Source organism: Leopardus geoffroyi, chromosome C1 (genome assembly GCF_018350155.1).
Source record: "Leopardus geoffroyi isolate Oge1 chromosome C1, O.geoffroyi_Oge1_pat1.0, whole genome shotgun sequence".
Lineage (NCBI taxonomy): Eukaryota > Metazoa > Chordata > Mammalia > Carnivora > Felidae > Leopardus > Leopardus geoffroyi.
In genome coordinates this window covers 174,280,720-174,301,234 of record NC_059328.1, presented here as the reverse complement: position 1 = coordinate 174,301,234, position 20,515 = coordinate 174,280,720, and the positions used below count along the sequence as shown (strand labels likewise).

Below are 20,515 nucleotides of genomic sequence, written 5' to 3'. Positions count from 1 at the left end.
GGATTAGTTATGCTGCGGTCACACTTACTAATTTTACCCATCACGTGTGCACAATAACAGAGAAACTCCACATGTTAAGAACATACAAAACTGTTATTTGAGTATGAATGTTGCCTTTGTTCTTTTCTTGAGTCCACTTACAAAGGCCTAATTAACCATAGCAGGTTTTCTTAACATTTCTGGGGTCAAGGATTCCTTTGAAAATCTTACAGATACTCCGAATACAAGATAATTGCAGACTACATAATTAATTTCAGGGTGTTCATAAACACCCCACACCCTTCCACTGGCTGCCTAGAACCTCTATCTTAAAAGGTAAAAAGGACAGTGAGTCCCTTATACACACAGGAAGGAAAAAACATTCACAACTTGTAAGTGCTTTTCACTCCCATGAAATTGCTTACTTGACCCCCTCTCCTACTCGTCACAGTGAGCTCTATTACTTCTGACTTCTTTTCTCTTCAGCCTCAGCCTCCAGGCTTCACTTCCTACATTTTCACATCCCACACCTACCAAGCTTTATTAATTCACAAGACTTCTTCCCTACTTGAAATACTATGATTCAGAAGCAATTTTAAAATACACATCCTTTTGATTCTTCTCATTCACAAACTTGAGTCAGTTGATAGACAAAGTTTAGATTATAACAAGGATCACTCGACTTAGTCATATTTACTATGAAAGAAATCATCAAATCATTAACTATCAGTTTTTATCAGACTTTGTACCTGCCAGGTGGTACCACAACATCTAAGATGTGGAAGTCTTCTAGCTTATGTCATATACTTTTCAAACATTGCCAGGGCAAAGCACTTAGGGCAAGGTCATTTCTACCATTTAGTTCTAAGAGCATAGGATTTCAAGAAGACTTATTATAATCTACAAAGTGAAAAATTTTTAATCTTTAATTATTACATATTTTCATAGATATTAGACACTGCTCCATTATAAACAGCACTGGAAGATCAGATTAGTTGTTTCATACATTACTATCAAATATTTTTCTTGTTTGTGATCATGAATGAGAGTTAAACTCTGATTTAGGAAGTATTAAGCCAAAGTTTTTCTGCTAAAAGTCCAGAGTCTAATAGATATATATCATACACTGTACTTTGGAAAGTACTTGTTTTACGAAGAGAAGTTATCTGTCTTTAAATGTAAATACTTGGAATACACTAATTCATTTAATATAAATAAGTAGGTGGACTTTTTTTAAACTTCAGGTATATAAATTGAATTGAATATCATCCGTGTTTCATGACACACTCTCATCACTGATCCATGCCTAGTTCATTTTACTTAGTGAAATATTTTTTAAAAATACTACTATACCCATTACCCTTGGAGGCATTTTTCCCCCCTTACATAAAAAGCACAGCCTCCCTGTATTTTATTTTTACAATAAATTCATTTTACAATTCTTTTAATTGTAAAGTGTTATTGTAATCATTTTAAATTCTTGTGGTACCTTTGGTAATCTTGTCTCAGTCACCCAGACATTTACAAACAAACTCTACTCATACAAACATGCAGCATGTTTAAAGTTCTGAAGAAACATAATCCATTTAACTATATAGAGTCATATTTTGACAACTTAATTTCTACCCTTTCCAAAAACATGAGAGCAAGCATGAGTGGAATGGGTGACAAAATCCAGTAAGTCACAAACCCCAAGACACTTCTATTCAACTCCTGGTTATAGTTAACCTGGTAGGAAAAACAAATCATCCATCTATCCATCCTGTTCCTATTTCTGTTATAATAAAAGAGAGGAATAGGTAGGTGGGAATAAAACTATGGATGGTGGCTTTATTTTAGTTTAGAAAAGCCAATTGATATAGGATTATACAATATCCCTAGAGGACTTACCCCAGAGATAACCCAGGGCCCTCAACGCATGAGCTCTGGTTTGAGCTGGACATTCTACCAGCTTCCAACTAACTGGTCACCTAAAACCCAACTAGCATTTAAGTCCATAGATATGAATCGGTATTGGCTTGGCTATAGAAGTGTTTTACATTTCAACAGAGCTAACAAGTGAATTAAAACTACATACTTTTTAAGTAATTCTCTACTGAACAGAAACAAAACTGGACTAAGTACAATAACTGATAATGCGAATGAATGTTTAATTTTTCAATTATTTTCTAACTTGTTATGGTATAGAAACTTACTTCAGAAAGAAAGCACACTAAATGGAAATTGAAATCTCAGTCATATATAAACGAAATTCATTTTAAATCTTAATTTCTGTGCAAGACATAGAGCCTTAACATGGAGATCTTAACAGGCATCATCAACTGAAGCTTTCGAGAAGCATAATACAGTATCAAGGCATGACACAGTCTGGGTTCACTAGACCAAAGAAGCAGATTCGACATGTTAGTAATGGTGGCAAATGATTACCACTTCCTTGACACACTCTACCCTACATGAAATGAAATTACACATTTCAGGGGCGCCTGGGTGGCTCAGTCGGTTGGGCGTCCGACTTCGGCTCAGGTCATGATCTCATGGTCCGTGAGTTCGAGCCCCGCGTCGGGCTCTGTGCTGACAGCTCAGAGCCTGGAGCCTGCTTCCGATTCTGTGTCTCCCTCTCTCTCTGACCCTCCCCTGTTCATGCTCTGTCTCTCTCTGTCTCACAAATAAATAAACGTTAAAAAAAAAAAAAAAAAGAAATCGCACATTTCAGGCCCAAGTAAAGTGGCCTTTATACTCACAGACATCATCGGCAAGTACTTTAAGAATACTGTCTGGTCCCGATGACACAAACAGTCATAAGAGAATTTAAAAGGCAAAGAATCTTGTATGTTTTAGACATATGGATTATGTGTACACAAAGGCCAATTAAAGAGACCTCTCCAAACAATCTTCAGAGCAAACAGAAGCTATTTCTTAAGCTTATGATGTATTGCATTACAACACATAGTTTTCAAAGTTTTAGAATTTTCCAGGTAACTAGTGTAAAGTATACTTTTTAACAATAGCAGATGGAACATATTGTATCCATTTCCAAGCTAAGGCAATTTGGACAAAAAGAAATTAAGGCACATTACACTAAGCCAAGTGAATGAATGACAATACTGTAGTTAACCTAGTCAGACAGAACATTGAAAGAGAATCCAGTTCACCATTTATACACTTGGCTGTGGAGGTGTGGCGGGAAGAGAGTTTCGTTTCAGAAAAATATTTGGTAGTTTTTGTTCAGTCACATTAAAAACATTAGAAAACCACCACTAAAACAAACTGGACTCAAATTCAACACAATGGCATGTGTTTTTCAACCAGTAATCAACACCAAGATATAGCACCCTTTGGTTACTAAAATCCTGGAAAGAAATCATAATTACCCCATCTGGGAACATGGCCTTTAAGGCATGAGTACTTTAGATAGAACAGTCAATTTCTAATCCCATTTCTCCTACTGATTTTTAAATTCATTGGAAGAGAAAAAAGTAAATAAATGCTTTCACGGATAGATTTCCATCAGGTTGTTTAAGTCAATAAGTTTTAAATCAAGTTATTGAATTTAATAGAAAGTATATAGTAATAGTCTATATCAAAGTTCAAAATTTTTAAGTTGATTGTTATTAAGTGTGGGAGTGCCTGGGTGGCTCAGTCGGTTAAGCATCTGACTTCAGGTCAGGTCATGATCTCACGATTTGTGGGTTCGAGCCCTGCATCGGGCTCTGTGCTGACAGCTCAGAGCCTGGAGCCTGCTTTGGATTCTGTGTTTCCCTCTCTCTCTGACCCTCCCCTGCTTGCTCGCTCTCTCTCTCTCTCTCTCTCCCTCAAAAATAAATAAACATTAAAAAAAGGTTAAGTGCGGTGGGTTCCAGCTATAAAGAAGTGTGCTGGGTTTCAGCAATTCCACTCTGAGGCATTTACATAAGTGATATGAAGACATACCCACACAAAGATTTGTCCAAGAATGTAGCAGCTTCATTTACAATGGCTAAAACTGGAAATAACCCAAATAGCCATCAATAGAAAGAAGCAATAAACCAAAGTAGAGTAATTCATACAATGGAATAAGGCCCAGCAGTACAAAGAAATAAGCTATTGAACATTCAACAATACGGATGAAACCGATGGAAATTAGACTGAGCTAAAGAAGCCAGACACAAAAGAGTGCCTGCTATATGACTCTGTTTTATGAAGCTCTAGAAAATGCAGAATTGATCTATAAAAATAATTAGAACAGTAGTTGTCTTGGGGTGCCTGGGTGGTGCAGTTAGTTAAGCGTCCAACTCTTGGTTTTGGCTCAGGTCATGATCTCCTGATTCATGGATTTGAGCCCCGCTAGGGCTCTGCACTGAGGGTGTGGAATCTGCTTGGAATTCTCTCCCTCTCCCTCTCTCTCTCCCACTCTCCCCACTCGTATTCTCTAAATAAATAAGCAAACAAACAAAAAAAGAACAGTAATTGTCTCTGGATAAGGGGCAGGGATTGCCTGGGAGGTGGGCAGGAGGGAACTTTCTATGGTGATGTCAAGGTTCTATATCTTCACAGGGGTGATGATGGTTACATGGGCCTATCCATATACCAAAAATACAAAATAGTACAGTTAAGGTATGCACATTTCAATGTATGTACATCCCCCCCCCAAAAAAAATCCCACATAGTGGAAATGGGTGGAGGTGTGGGTGAAACAATAACAGCAGAATTCAATCACTGTTAAAGCTAGGAGACGGGTATGGGCTTTTTTTTAATGCTAGTCTGTTTACTTTCTATATATTTAACATTTTATAAAATAAAAAAAAAGGCTAGAAATATATATCAGTGAAATGTACAATCAAAATTTTATACCATGAAAATATATCTCTCAAGAAGCTTTTTCTATATGCAGAAGACATTTATAAAAATTCACAGAGGTGCCCTGTGTCTGTGCTTCACGTGGAGAATTTGAAATGGAGCTCATTATTTTCTCCAGCTCACCTCGTCCCCACCCCCAGCATGTCTCCCATCTAATGGACCATCAGAGTGAATATGATATGGTTTCTCAGCTACCACCAGCCCCCAAATTAATTCTCCCTTGGTCTCTCAAATATTTATTTCTAACAAATACTGGTGCAGATGGAGAAATTCGAGCTGCTGCATACATTGGAGAAAACAATGGATGTGACAGACCTCGACCTCAGTCTTTATTCTCACTACTCTCTGAAGCTGGTGTTTTAGAAGTTAATGAGAAAATGAAAATTCAGTTTTTTTGCATCCTGATTATTTCAATCTCATATTCAACTTCTTTAACCTTACTTCCTAATTTCTCAGCAACACAAAGAGACATAAATTTTCAGAATAACAAAATCCAGAGAATACTAATCAAGGACAATGCTTAATTTCTCTATTATGGACTGACAAGGCTCAGTCATATACCAGTCACTAACTATGCCTTATTAGATTTCCAAATTTTGCCTGTAACAAGTTCCATAGTCCCAAGAATCAGAAGCACCAGAGGCAAAGAATAAACTCAAGCTCAATCACAGCTATATAAAGGTATATAAATACCCCCCTAGGTCATAAGAGGATTATAAGTGCACTTGGGTAAAGAATCTTGAGTCCTCTTATTATGTCTTGTCAAGTATTAGTATCAAACAGTTCTCTATGGTCAGAATAAGATAAACACTGAAATTAGCTAAAGATCTAAATTTCATAACCTCTACTTACAAATATTTCTACCTAACATTCCTTTATTTTTACATATCCCCTGCTAAATTCCAGTGAAGAATTTCACAAGGAAATTAAATAGCAAACACTCAAAAGATCCTTGATGCCAGCATTTTTGTTTATTCATTCATTCAACAAATTTATCTATGCCTGTGGGCAACAGATGCTCTTCCAGGTACTAGAAATGTGTATAATAATTTAATAGCAAACAAAACAAGGTTGATGCCCTCACAGAACTTATGTTCTAGTAAGAGGAGGCAAGCTTACAAGAAGGGTTGAGGGTACTAAGTGTACGGAGAAGGATCAATACAACAGGGCATGCAGATTACTACTTAATATAGCTGGTTAGGAAAGGCTTCTTTGTTACAGCGATGTGCAGCAAACCTGAGGAATGTGAAGTTCCAGAATTCCGGGCAGAGAAAATGGCAAGTGCAAAGGCCCTATCCCAGAGTGGCACTTGGAAAATGAAGAAACAGAGAGCCAGTGTGGATACAGTGGAGTGAGTTAGGGTCAGAGATGTGAGAGATAGGAGGGGGAGGGGCACCGAGAGGATCTAAGCCTTCCTGGGCCATTTTCAGGGTCTGGGCATCTAGTGTGGAAGAGATGGGAAGCCACTGGAGCACTGTGAGCAGAAACAGTCCTATTTAATGTTTTTAAAAAGATCAGGAGCTGCGAGAGGAGAACAGGCAGTAGCGGAACAAAGGTTGAAACAGGAAGACCAGTTCGATCCAGAGATCACAACGCGCTCAGAGGAAGATTTTAACTCATTTGTTTTTTGGTTGTATTTCGTTATACTCAATATTCCAGTAACTAAAACTGCCATCAACTGGACTGCTCTCTTGTTTGCCACTGGCTTTGGGGAGTTAGTTTTTGAGGGAAAAGCAAAAGTCAAAAGAGACTACTTTTCAGGCTCTCATTTGACCTACCAGTGATTCCTTTATTTCAATGGACCTAACAATAGGTAAGACAAAAACTGCTAGTTTGCAAAATAACCTTTTTCAAAAATATTTTCACAAATATCAGGAAACAGATATTTTAATTTGCAGCTACACACAAAAGTTCTCATATTATTGCAGTTTTTCATAACCTTTATCACAACCTATATCATAGTAGTCAAAACCCCCTTTAACTAATTAATATTCCTGAAATAAATATATAATTTCAATAAATATATCGAAATAAAAATACGTGTCAAACCACGGAGTCCATCAAAGCTTTCTCAGAATTCTGTTTTGTGGTTAGTTTGTGAAATGACCCTCATAATGAAGACAAGCTCTCAACTGTGCTTCTACGTCTAATTTCTGTAAGTTTAGCAAACAGCATGTTTAACAGCCTCGCCCAAACCCTGTTGGTGGCACTTTCAGTTATAAAAAGCTAGGTAGGAAAACCATCACACAATGCATACCTTTCAGGACTTCTAGCCATGCTTGAGTGTTATTAATTGGTTTAAGAGGGTGTGAGAAACACAAGCTTTCCTGCACACTTCGGTGATTTCATCCTATGTTCCCAGCACTCTGATAGATTAAATCATCCTGTCTGTCATGAATCGCAGCTGGCATGCCTGAGTATTGCTCTTTGATGATGAGCAAGCAGTACAAAATAAGATGCTGATTCCACTCTTCAAAATCTCATTTTCAGCATTTCATAGGTTACCAAGCAGGATTTTAAAAACAAAAACAAATGTCAAAATACAATTCACTTTGGTTTTGTGGGAACCCAGGCCCACTTGCCAAAAATATCGATAGCTTTTTTCCGTTCTAAATAGCAGGCAGCATCTACAGCAGGGAAGAGCACTGGGGTGGGGGGTGGGGAGAGGCTATTAAAATGGATAATCCAGCTTTCTGTTTACCCATCGAGCTTTAATGGGGGGAAACCAGCCAGGAACTGAGGGATTGTTAGAGCCACACAAACTGGAGTGCATTTCCTCACCCTCATGAATAGTGTCAAGAATCTGCCTCCTTAAGTTCCACTAACAAGTAAGGAGATTCCCCTCTCTGGAGGCAGGCTTTGCTGTAATCACATCACTACTGACTTATCCTATGGTTCCACCTCCCCTTTACCCTTTTCCTTCAACTACAAACTCCTATTCCATTTTGTTTTATTTCATCCTGGTATATTGAAGGCATTCTTGCAAACTGACCTAAACCATTCCTGGGCTAAGAAGAGACAGAAATAATAAAATAAATCAAGATTTCTTTCTCCAGATCTAAATTTAAATAAACCAGGCGGGGCGAGATGATGAAAAGCCGTGTGGGTGTCTATTGCAAGATTTTCTCGTCTCTAGGAAAGAAAAGAATAAAGAACAGAATGCTAAATGGATTTGGGAACGGAGTGTGTGTGTGTGTGTGTGTGTGTGTGTGTGTGTGCGCGCGCGCGCGTGCAGTCATTCTCAGGGCAAAGGGAAGAATTCAGGAAGAAGGAAGAGAAAAGAAAAAAATCAATCGAGGCAGTCATTCACCCCTACCCCCTCCCGACCCCTCCCCACCCTACTGCAGTGCTCTGCGCTTCCCAGAAAGCTCAGCACCCCAAAGGGCAGTTTCCCGAAACCAGAGCACAGCCCGAGTCCTGGACAGACAGTCTGGGGAGATCGGGGAGGTGGGGATGGGTAGGGACAAGCGATTGGAAGTGAGCCGGCCACGGGAGAAGCAAGGAGGCCAGCGACGCCAGCTGAGATCCCCCGCGGCGATGGAAAGGCAGGGCCGGGCTACCGGGACCTACCTGGAACAGTGAGGGTGGAGGATGCCCCCGGCACCTCTGGCCTCTCCTCCTCAGCCTCCTCCCGCTGCCTTTGCTGCTGCTGCTGCTGGATGAGGCTGAGGTCGGATCGGCTGAGCTCGGCTCGAGCGGCCGCGGGGACCAGCCGCGCCTTCAGCAGCACCGCGGCCAGGCCGAGCAGCAGGGTACAAGAGACGCGCCGGCTGAGCCTCGCCATGGCCGAGAGCCAGAGGGCAGCGGCGGCATATTGCGGGGCTCCCGGCGGCGACGGACGCCAGGGCTGCGGGCTCCGGCGGCGCCCGCTCGCTCGCTCCCGCTCGCGCGGTCTGCCTCGCACGCCCTCGCCGGGAGGAGGAGGCCTGGGAGGCGGAGGGGATGGGGGTGGAGGAGGAGGGGAAGTTAGCATCCTCGGGCACGTGATGCGCAGGGCGGGGCGAGCCGGGAGCCGGCGGCCGCGGCTCAGCTGTCACCGGTGGCGGAGCAGCTCGGAGGGCCGGGGCCGCGCGCAGCGCTGGGGCTCGGGGCCGGGCGGCGGCCTCCGAGGGGAAAGGAGCGAGAAGAGCCTTTCTGGGGGCTGGTCGGCCTTCAGATCCTCCAGCCTTACGGAAACATCGGGAAATTTTGCAGAAATGGGAATAAAATTGCCCCCACCTGGCCCCAAAGTAGAGGAAAAGGTGGTGTATTGATTACTCTCCTAAAACACTTAACGCAGCACCCACCCATCAATTAGCCAGGATCTGTGGCCATTCGGGCTTTGCCGCATCACAGCCATCATTGGTTATCCAACACTTAAACTACAGTTCTACCAATTTTAACTAAACTTCCTCTTTCTGCTCAAGTGGGAATTTCTTTCTTTATTAGAAAATATTCCTGATTACATTTTGTGTGATTGTAGCCTACACTTCTCGCTTACTCAAAAAACATTTATTAAATAAATGCACACTAGGTGCTTACTATGTGTCAGCATTCACTCAGGTGCTTGAAATAAGCAAGATACAGTCTTGCTTGCATTCTAGGGTTCGCTACCTGTTAGGGCAGGGGAAAATACAAGCAAATTATAATCCAAGGTGGTGGTTACCACTGGAGACGTATGTGCAGAAGGTTGCACTGAGTTTGGAAGAAATTAACTATGTGGTATATGGAAGTCGGCTATGAAACACCAGAAGACCTGGGGTTTTAAGAAGAATAAGAGTTCCATACGTAGATGGGTACAACCAGGTAGTCTTAAAAACAAGGGGGCAGAGGCGCCTGGGTGGCTCAGTCTGTTAAGTGTTGGACTTCGGGTCAGGTCTTGATCTCATGGCTTGTGAGTCCGAGACCCCATCCGGCTCTGTGCTGACAGCTCAGAACCTGGAGCCTGCTTCGGATTCTGTCTCCCTCACTCTCTGCCTCTCCCCCGTTCATGCTCTGTCTCTGTCTCCCAAAAGTAAATAAACGTTAAAAAAAATTTTTTTAATGGAGCACCATCTACGTGTGTGAAGCCCAGAGATGTGTAATAGTACCATGTGTTTGGAAATTTGAGCAATGATTGTGACAGAGTGGCAGTGTTTTAGATTGAAAAGGAGAGTGAAGATCAGGTCATTAAAAAAATAATAGCAGACACCTCTATAGTAATTACTGTGTCCACGTACTGTTTAAGCACTTCATATGTGCTAACTCCTGTAATAACCCTCCAGATGTGCATAAGGACATTGACATACACTGCAAGTAATTACGAAGTAGTGAAAGAAATTAATCAGGGAAAGGACTTGGCACCAGTCTACCCAGCAGGATCACTTTGCTATCAGTATGAAAGTGGGATTACTGAAGGATAGATTGAAGGAGAGGAAGCCAGTTCAGAGGTGTTTCCAAAAGCCAGTGAGGAGATGCAGAAGTCTTGTGACGCTGGAAGGGAGAGGAAAGGCATAGGAGATTCAGTTTTTAGGGCTAGAATCAACAGAGATAGTTGATTGGGTGGGGAAGGGAGATATGTTCAGTATGACACCCAAATTGTCAGACTGAGGATCTTGAGTGGCTGCTTATGTCATCATCAAGATTGACTGGTAATATAGGCTACAGAATAGATGATAGGCTTGTGTTCAGCTGTGGTCTCTTTGCATTTGGAGATCTCCTAATATAATACAAATGTTATCTGATCGTGACATCATATCATTTTCCATCATAGTTGATTCAGCTGTTTTGGTTGATTGGCTGTCCCTTTCCACCCTCACCATTTTTATGTGTCTTCCTCCTAATGTTTCCAACTTCCCGGAAAAAAAAAAAAAAAAAACAAAAAAAACAAAAAAAACTCCTTGGTAGTGGAAAATTATTCTTTGCCCAAGGGCATGAAAATAATACCTGTTTAACCACAAAGATAATAATAATAATAATAGGCATGTTATATATATTATCTCACTGTATCTTTAGAGCAATCCTATGAATTAGTTTTCATTATCCTGTTTATCAAATGGAAACACTGAAGATCAGAGAGGCTACTTACCGTCTTGCTCAAGGCTGTACTAATAATATGTGACTTTGTCTTTCTGCGCTTTTTGAAGCTACATGAGCTGTTTAGTGATTTCTAGACAAAAATAAACCATGTGAGCTATGTAAGTTTTGGAAAACAGATGCCAAAGTGAGGTCCCTCACATTAAACACTATTGTTCCACCCCTGCTTTGCCCTGCCTGTGTGACAGGAGCTACTGGTGGGGGGCGGGGGGGGGGGGTGGAATGCAGGGAGCCTTTATCAGCCTCATCAAGCTGTTTTTGTTGCATTTTCTTCCAAGTTACCTCTGCTCCTGGAGAGAGGAAAGGAGAAAATGGAAATGGCTCCAAAAACCTGACTGGCAGATCAGAAGGGAAGGAAGACTGCCAGGATTTCTGTCATCTGCCTTATGGTGGCCAGATCTTCTTTAATATGTTAAAAGCTGACCTTCCAGAGGCAAAGCCACTGATTTCATGGCCCCAGTAGAGGGTGGACATCAAATCCTTCAATACTGTGGAGTGTTTAAAGAAAAGCTTTGCCTATCAGGATGGTTTTTAGAGAATTTTTAAATGTTCCAATACTCATATAGTTTGTGCTTAATTTCTGCGCAATATACAAAAACCATATTATCTCATGCCATCAGGGCTAGTATTTAGCGAATCAAAAAAAGTTGGTCAAGAGACAAATCAGTAGATCTTAAATATGTTTTAAACTGTTTGTTTTATCTTAAAATAAGTAAATGTACATTTATTTACCACTCTTTTGATATAGGGCCAAGATATTTTTTTAAGTATCTAACCACAACCTAGGGTTTGAAGTCATAAACCACAATTATAATGAACCTCTATGATTTGCAGTTTGAGTTTTTTTTTTTTTTAAATGTTTTTTTCTCAACGTTTATTTATTTTTGGGACAGTGAGAGACAGAGCATGAACAGGGGAGGGGCAGAGAGAGGGAGACACAAAATCGGAAACAGGCTCCAGGCTCTGAGCCATCTGCCCAGAGCCCGACGCGGGGCTCGAACTCCCGGACCGCGAGATTGTGACCTGGCTGAAGTCGGACGCTTAACCAACTGCGCCACCCAGGCGCCCCTGCAGTTTGAGTTTAAGTGGAAGGAGCTCTTAAAGACTCCTGACAAGCAAGCTGAGTGCCAATTCGTTCTATTTAATTTTTTCCCAATTTTTTACAATTTTTTCACCTACTTCGTGTTAAACTTTGTTTTCATAGAAAAATACACTTTGCTCAAATTTATATTTCACCCATTCCTTAAAATACATAGCAAAAGTAAGTTTCAGAAGAGACATAACTGAATTTTTGGCACACACACAGAAAGCAAAACCAAGCAGACTTTCCGGAAGGTGAATCCTGCTAACTCCATGTGGGTTACTTGTCAGTCAGTGTGTTTTACAGAGGAATGGAAGCTGCCAACTGATGTAGGAAGTTATTTTCAAGTTCATAATCTAGGATACTGTTCATGCTTGATACAATGTAACTATTAGTGTTAGAAATTCTTCATTTTTATTTAAAAAAAATACTGCCAGAGCCATCAAAAAGCAAAGTATACTACCATACATATATTATATAATAACTTTTTACTGCCTAAGATCTGCTGGTACCTCCCAATTGCTCTTAGCATAAAGTCCATAATCCCTAATAGACTTACAAAGCCATTTGCAGTCTATCCTCTGACTACCTAGATTCATCTCTGAATATTTGCTACATAAACATACTTTGCTATGCACACATGCACACACACACAGACACACACACGCGCACACACACACACAGAGCATGTACAGAGAGAGCACCAGCGAAGAGACAAAGCATTTCTTTTACTCCCTCAAATTAGACTTATTTGAGTTGCCCCTAGACCTTCACATGTTGATTTCCTCTGCCTGGAACTCTAGTCCTTCACATCTTTAACTGGTAAGCTCCCATAGAGCCCGAAAGGTTAGTTTAGATATTCCTTCCTCCAGAATACATTTCCTAACACCCTTAGCTTTGATTAGGTGCCCCTCATATGAGCTTTCACATCACCTCATATTTCCCCTTAGAATTCTATTATTTTAAACGGATTGCTCCTAAGAAGAATAGGGTTAGATTCCTGTGAGTCTCTGGTTCACAACATTTTTATCAACTGATCAATGCATAACTTGTTTTATGTGTGTCTTTGTTTAAAAACACCTTCTTTATTACATTTTGTTAGTTCATTAACATTGAGCTCACAGCCAATGATACTATAACTCATGCCTGAAAGAAGTTTTTCCAACACATGTACTTTCTCTGTAAGAAACATCACAGCCTTCTTGGGCTTAGGAACACTAGACAGCACTTCAGCACTGTAATTAAGGGCCGTTTTAAACAACAGAATAAATAATGGAAAGTACAAAACTGAAAAAAAAATGGCACTGAGTAGACCACCAAAAGGACACTTGTTATGAGAGCAGAAGGAAGAAGGAAGAGCATCACCTTGCTTGACTTCAGCTGGGAATGTGAATGCTGTGTAACTCAAATTTTTCACTGATCTGCACATTTCCGTGAATAACCATGAAAGTACTTATTTGGGGGTGACAAATACATTTCAGCAAACAGGCAAAGTCAGAAATATGGAATCATGAATGAGGAGGAACTACTCCTGTGTGTGTAATCTATATAATACATTTCTTTTGGTGTAAGTAAGAAAGATTGGATAAAAGAAATTATAGGGAAGTCAAATGATTCTGAAAAAAAGATGAACGCTATCAAGAATTAAGAAAGAATCTGCCCCTGAAGTCCCAGAATCCAGGCATGCCCTAATGCAAGGCTAGCCCCCTATATACCAGGCCAACACCTTCAGACTCAGCGTCCAGTCTAGCTCCTATGGCCCCAAATTCCAGGCCTGCTCCATTGCCTGAATGGCCCCTATGGCCCCAGTCTCTAGGCCCACCACAGCACTAGACCAGCACCCATGCACCCAGGCTCAAGTGGACTCTGTGTCCAGGACTTCCTCCTCGATTCAGGCACCACGCTTGCCTCCATCAACATCCATCAACATCCAGAAATCAGTTGTGATACACCACAGTAACAAAATGAAGGATAAAAGTTTAATAGTTTAAAAGTTCTCAATAGTTTCAGAAAAAGCATTTGACAAAACTTAACACCCTTTCATGATAAAAAACATTCTCAACAAATCAGATTGAAGAAATGTACCTCAACATGAAGGCAGATATGACAAGACCACAGCTAACATCATGCTCAATAGTGAAAACTGAGGAGCACCGGGGTGGCTCAGTCGGTGGAGCATCCGACTTCGGCTCAGGTCATGACCTCACAGTTTGTGGGTTTCGAGCTCTACTTTAGGCTCTGTGCTGACAGCTCAGAGCCTGGAGCCTGCTTCAGATTCTGTGTCTCCATCTCTCTCTGTCCCTCCCCAGCTAGTGCTCTCGCGCGCTCTCTCTCTCTCTCTCTCTCAAAAGTAAATAAACTTAAAAAAATCTTTTTTAAAAAGAGTGAAAACTGAAAGCTTTTCCTCCAAGATCAGGAAAAAAACAAAGATTCCCACTGTTACCACTTTTAATAAATATAGTACTAGAAGTTCTAGCCAAAGCAAATAGAGAAGAAAAAGAAATAAAAAGCATCCAAGCCATAGAGGAAGAAGTAAAATTGTTTGCAGATGACATGATCTTATATATAGAAAATCCTTAAGACTCCATCAAAACTATTAGGACTATTAACAAATTTAGTAAGGTTGTAGGATACTAAATTAACATACAAAAATCAGTTGCATTTCTATACACTAATAATGCACGATTCAAAAAAGAAATTAAGAAAACAATTCCCTTTACAATAGCATCAAAAACAAAAACAAACCAAAAAAAACCTTAGGAATAAATTTAACCAAGGAGGTGAAAGACCTGTACACTGTACACCTGTACACTGTAAAACACTGATAAAAGAAATCAAGACACAGAATTAATGAATAGAAATCCCTTGTTCATGAATCGAAAAAAATAATATTGTTAAAATGTCCAACTCCCTACAGCCATCTATAATTCAATGCAATACCTATCAAAATTCTAGTGGCATTTTTCACAGAAATAGAAAAAATAAGACAACATAAATAAAAGGCATCCAAATTGGCAAGGAGGAGGTCAAACTTTCACTCTTAGCAGATGACATGCTACTCTATGTGGAAAACCCAAAAGACTCCATCGAAAAATTGTAGAATTGATCCATGATTTCAGTGAAATAGCAGGATATAAATCAATGTACAGAAATCGGTCACATTTCTATACACCAATAATGAAGCAGCAGAAAGAGAAATCGAGGAATCGATCCCATTTACAATTGCACCAAAAACCATGAAATACCTCGGAATAAACCTAAACAAAGAGGTGAAAAATCTATACGCTGAAAACCATAGGAACCTTATGACAAAAATTGAAAACGACACAAAAAAATGGAAAAAACAATCCATGTTCATGGATTGAAAGAACAAATATTGTTAAAATGTTGATACTACCCAAAGCAATCTACATATCCAATGCAACTCCTATCAAAATAACACCAGTATTCTTCACAGAGCTAGAACAAACAATCCTAAAATCTGTATGGAACCAGAAAAGACCCTGAATAGCCAAAGCAATCCTGAAAAGGAAAACCAAAGCTGGAGGCATCACAATTCAAATTTCAAGCTTTATTAAAAGTTATAATCATCAAGACAATATGGTACTGGCACAAAAACAGAAACATAGGTCAATGGAACAGAATAGAGAACCCAGAAATGAACCCACATGTATATGGTCAACTGATCTTTAACAAAGAAGGAAAGAATATCTAATGGAAAAAAGACAGACCCTTTAGCAAATGGTGTTGGGAAAACTGGACAGTGACATGCAGAAGAATGAATCTGGACCCTTTCTTCCATACATAAAAATAAACCCAAAATGGATGAAAGACCTAAATATAAGACAAGAAACAATCAAAATCCTAGAGGAGAACACAGGCAACAACCTCTTTGACCTTGGCCGCAACAACTTCTTACTTGACATGTCTCCAGAGGCAAGGGAAACAAAAGCAAAAATGAACTATTGGGACCTCATCAAGATAAAAAGCTTCTGCTCAGCGAGGGAAACAATCAGCAAAACTAAAAGGCAACCAACAGAATGGGAGAAGATATTTGCAAACGACATATCAGATAAAGGGTTAGTATCCAAAATCTATAAAGAACTTAACAAACTCAACACCCTAAAAACAAATAATCCATGAAGACATAGGCAAAAGACATGAATAAACACTTTTCCAAAGAAGACATCCAGATGGCAAACAGACACATGAAAAAATGCTCAACATCACTCATCATCAGGGAAATACAAATCAAAACCACAATGAGATACCACCTCACACCTGTCAGAATGGCTAACGTTAACAACTCAGACAACAACAGATGTTGGTGAGGATGCAGAGAAAGAGGAACACTTTTACACTGCTGGTGGGAATGCAAACTGGTGCAGCCACTGTGGAAAACATTATGGAGGTTCCTCAAAAACATAAAATTAGGACTACCCTACCACCCAGCAATTGCACTACTAGGTATATATACAAAGGCTACAGGTGTGCTGTTTTGGAGGGGCACATTGCCTCAATGTTTATAGCAGCACTATTGACAATAACCAAAGTATGGAAAGAGCCCAAATATCCATCAATGGGTGAATGGATAAAGAAAATGTGGTGTGTGTGTGTGTATATATATATATATATATATATATATATATACACACACACACACAATGGAGTATTACTCGGCAATCAAAAGAAATGAAATCTTGCCATTTGCAACAACGTGAATAGAACTTGAGTGTATTATGCTAAACAAAATAAGTCAGAGAAAGACAAATGTCATATGATTTCTCTCATATGAGGAACTTAAAATACAAAACAGATGAACATAAGGGAAGGGAAACAAAAATAATATAAAAATAGAGAGGGAGGGGCGCCTGGGTGGCTCAGTCGGTTAAGCGTCCGACTTCAGCTCAGGTCACGATCTCGCGGTCCGCGAGTTCGAGCCCCGCGTCGGGCTCTGGGCTGATGGCTCAGAGCCTGGAGCCTGCTTCCGATTCTGTGTCTCCCTCTCTCTCTGCCCCTCCCCCGTTCATGCTGTGTCTCTCTCTGTCTCAAAAATAAATAACTGTTAAAAAAAAATTAAAAAAAAAATAGAGAGGGAGACAAACCATAAGATACTCTTAAACACGGAGAACAAACTGAGGGTTGCTGGCAGGATGTTGGGTGGAGGGAAGGGCCAAAGGGGTGAGGGGCATGAAGGAGGACACTTGTTGGGCTGAGCACTGACTGTAATATGTAAGTGATGAATCACTAAATTCTATTCCTGAAATTATTATTACACTCTACGTTAACTAACTTGGATTTAAATTAAAAATAAAAATGAATAAGCAAGTAAAATTTAGAAAAAGAAATAGAAAAAATAATCCTATAATTCATATGGAACCACAAAAGAATGTGAATTAGCCAAAACAATCCTGAGGGGGAGGAAAAAAAAAGCTGGAGACATTACATTGCCTGATTTCAAAATGTGCTATGAAGCTATAGTAGTCAGAACAGCACAGAACTGGTGTAAAAAGAGACATATGGATGAATGGAACAGAATAAAGAGCCCAGATATAACTCTAAACATTTATGGTCAACTAATCTTTGACAAATTGCCAAGAACACAACAATGGAGAAGGACAGTTTCTTCAAAAAATGGTATTGGGGAAATTGGTTATCCACATATAAAAGAATGAAATCAGAGCCTTATTCAATAAATAAAAATCAACTCAAAATAGGCTAAAGACTTAACTGTAATACCTGAAACTATACAACTACTTGAAGAAAACAAAGGGGAACACTTCTTGATGTTAATCTTGTCAATGATTTTGCACATGACTCCAGAAGCACCATCATTAGGAGCAGAAAAGAGTGAGACTACATCATTCGTAAAAGCTTCTGCACAACAAAGGAAACAACCAACAGAGATAACCTATGGAATGGGAGAAAATATTTACAAACCATACATCTTATAAGGAATTTAAGCAACTCAATCGCAAGAAAACAAATAAACCAATTTTAAAATCGGCAAGTAGAATAGAGAGCCCAGGAATAAACCCATGCAAAAACCATTTATGACAAAGAGGCAAAAACATACAATGGGGAAATGACAGTCTCTTCAATAAACGGTGCTGGGAGAACTGAACAGCCACATGCAAAAGGAATGAAACAACTACTATTTTACACCAAATACAAAAAATAACTCAAAATGGATTAAAGGCTTGAGGAGCAGCTGGCTGGCTCAGTAGGCGAAGCATACAACTCCTGACCTTGGGGTTGTGAGTTCAAGCCCCACATTGGGTGTAGAGATTCCTTAAAAATAAAATCTAAAAAAAAACAAATGGATTAAAAACATGAGTGGAAGATTCAAGCTATAAACTTTTAGAAGAAAACATAAGCAATAAACTCCTTGACATCCACCTTGACAGTGAGTTCTTATTTTTATTTATTTTTCTCTAGAATTTTTTACTTTTGTACATTTGCCTAATTATTAATTTCCCATAATAGACTCTTAAAGACAGTGAGTTCTTAGATCAGACTCTAAAAGCAAAGGCGACAAAAGCAAAAACAAAGAAGTGCAACTACATCAAATTAAAGAGCATCAGCATAACAAAGGAAACCATCAGCAAAGGAAACCATCAGCAAAATGAAAAGGCAAGCCAGGGCTTCTGGGTGGCTCAGTCAGTTAAGTGTCCGACTTCAGCTCAGGTCACGATGTCACTGTTTGGTTTGTGGGTTCCAGCCCCGCGTGGGGCTCTGGGTTGACAGCTCAGAGCCTGGAGCTTGGAGCCTGCTTCAGATTCTCTGTCTCCCTCTCTGTCTCTCTCTCTGCCCCTCCCCTGCTTGTGCTCTGTCTCCTTCTCTCAAAAATAAATAAACATTAAAAAAAATTTTTTTCAAAAAAAATGAAAAGGCAATCCATGGAATGGGAGAAAATATTTGTAAATAATATATCTGACAAGAGGTTAATATCCAAAATATATAAAGAACTCACACAACTGGGCAATCCGATTAAAAACTGGGCAAAGGACTTTGGTGGGCATCTGATTGGTTCAGTCAGTTAACCATTCGACTTTTGGTTTTGACTAAGGTCATGACCTCATAGTTCATGAAATTGAGCCCCAAGTCCGGCTCCGTGCTGAGAGCATGGAACCTATTTGGGATTCTCTCTCCCCCTCTCTCTCTGCCCCCCTCTCTCTCTGCCCCTCTCTGTTCATGCTCCTTTTCCCTCTCTCTAAATAGCTAAGCTTATTTTTTAAATAAACTTTTTTAAAAAATTGGGCAGAGGATCTGAAATAGACATTTTTCCAAAGAAGACATGCCAATGGTCAACAGACACATAAAAAATGCTCAACATCACTCATCATCAGGGAAATGCAAATCAAAACCACAATGAGATGCCACCTCACTCACACCTGTTACAATGACCAAAATCCAAAAACAAGAAATAACAAATGTCGATGAAGATGTGGAGAAAAGGGAACCCTTGAGTCCTGTGGTGGGAATGTAACTCTCCAGCAAGGAAAACAGTATGGAGGTTCTTCAAATAATAAAAAATATAAATTCCATACAATTTAACAATTCTTCTTCTGGATATTTATCCAAAGAAAATGAATGAACTAATTTAAAAAGATATCTGTACTCCCATGTTCTTTGAAGCGATTTTTTAAATAGCTAAGATATAAAAACAACATAAGTGTCCTTCAGTGGATGAATGGACAAAGAAAATGTTACACAGACACACAGACACACACACACACACACACACACACACACACACACAATGGAATACTATTTAGCTGCAAAAAAGAATGAAATCTTGCCATTAGTGACAACATGGATGGAATTAAGGGCATTATGCTAAATGAAATAAGTCACACAGAGAAAAAAAATACCTATGATCTCGTTTATATGTGAAATTAAACAACAACAATAACAACAAACCAAGCTCAGATACAGAGAATGGTGGTTTGCCAGAGGCAGGGAGTGGAGGGTGGTAGAAATAGACAAAGGGTGTCAAAAGTTATAAACCTCCAGTTATAAAATAAATAAGATACAATGTGCAGCATGGTAACTAATATGAAATGCTGTATTGTATATTTAAAAGTTGCTGAAGAGACCTTAAAAGTCCTTAAAATCTATATATTATGTAAGTAAAATATGTATATATTTATGTAAGTAAAATATATAATATTTATGTAAATTATATATATATATATATATATATATATACATATATATATATAGTAACTGTGTATGGTGACAGAAGTTAACTAGACTTAGTGTGATGATCATTTTGCAATATATACAAATATCCAATCATTATATTTTACACCTGAAACTAATATAATGTTAAATGTTAATTACACCATAATTAAAAAAATATATTTTTGAATGTTTATTTATTTTTGAGACAGAGAGTGAAGGGCAGAGAGGGAGACACAGAATCTGAAGCAGGCTCCAGGCTCTGAAGTGTCAGCACAGATGACTTCTTTGTAGAAATTGACACACTGATTCTAAAATTCATATGAAATTGCATGGGACCGCATATAGCCAAAACAATCTTGAAAAATAAGAACAAAGTAG

The 20,515-nt window shown here is 39.4% G+C and overlaps 1 protein-coding gene across 1 annotated transcript in view; it reads right to left on the bottom strand.

Moving 5' to 3' along the window:
* The window catches only part of FAM171B (family with sequence similarity 171 member B), a 67,874-nt gene extending 59,079 nt beyond the window's left edge, over positions 1-8,795 (bottom strand). Inside the window, exon 1 of the mRNA XM_045480448.1 lies at positions 8,386-8,795. Within this exon, the coding sequence (XP_045336404.1) occupies positions 8,386-8,788 (403 nt within the window). The 5' untranslated portion in view covers positions 8,789-8,795. The remainder of the gene's footprint in view (positions 1-8,385) is intronic.
* Between the last annotated feature and the right edge of the window lie 11,720 nt (positions 8,796-20,515).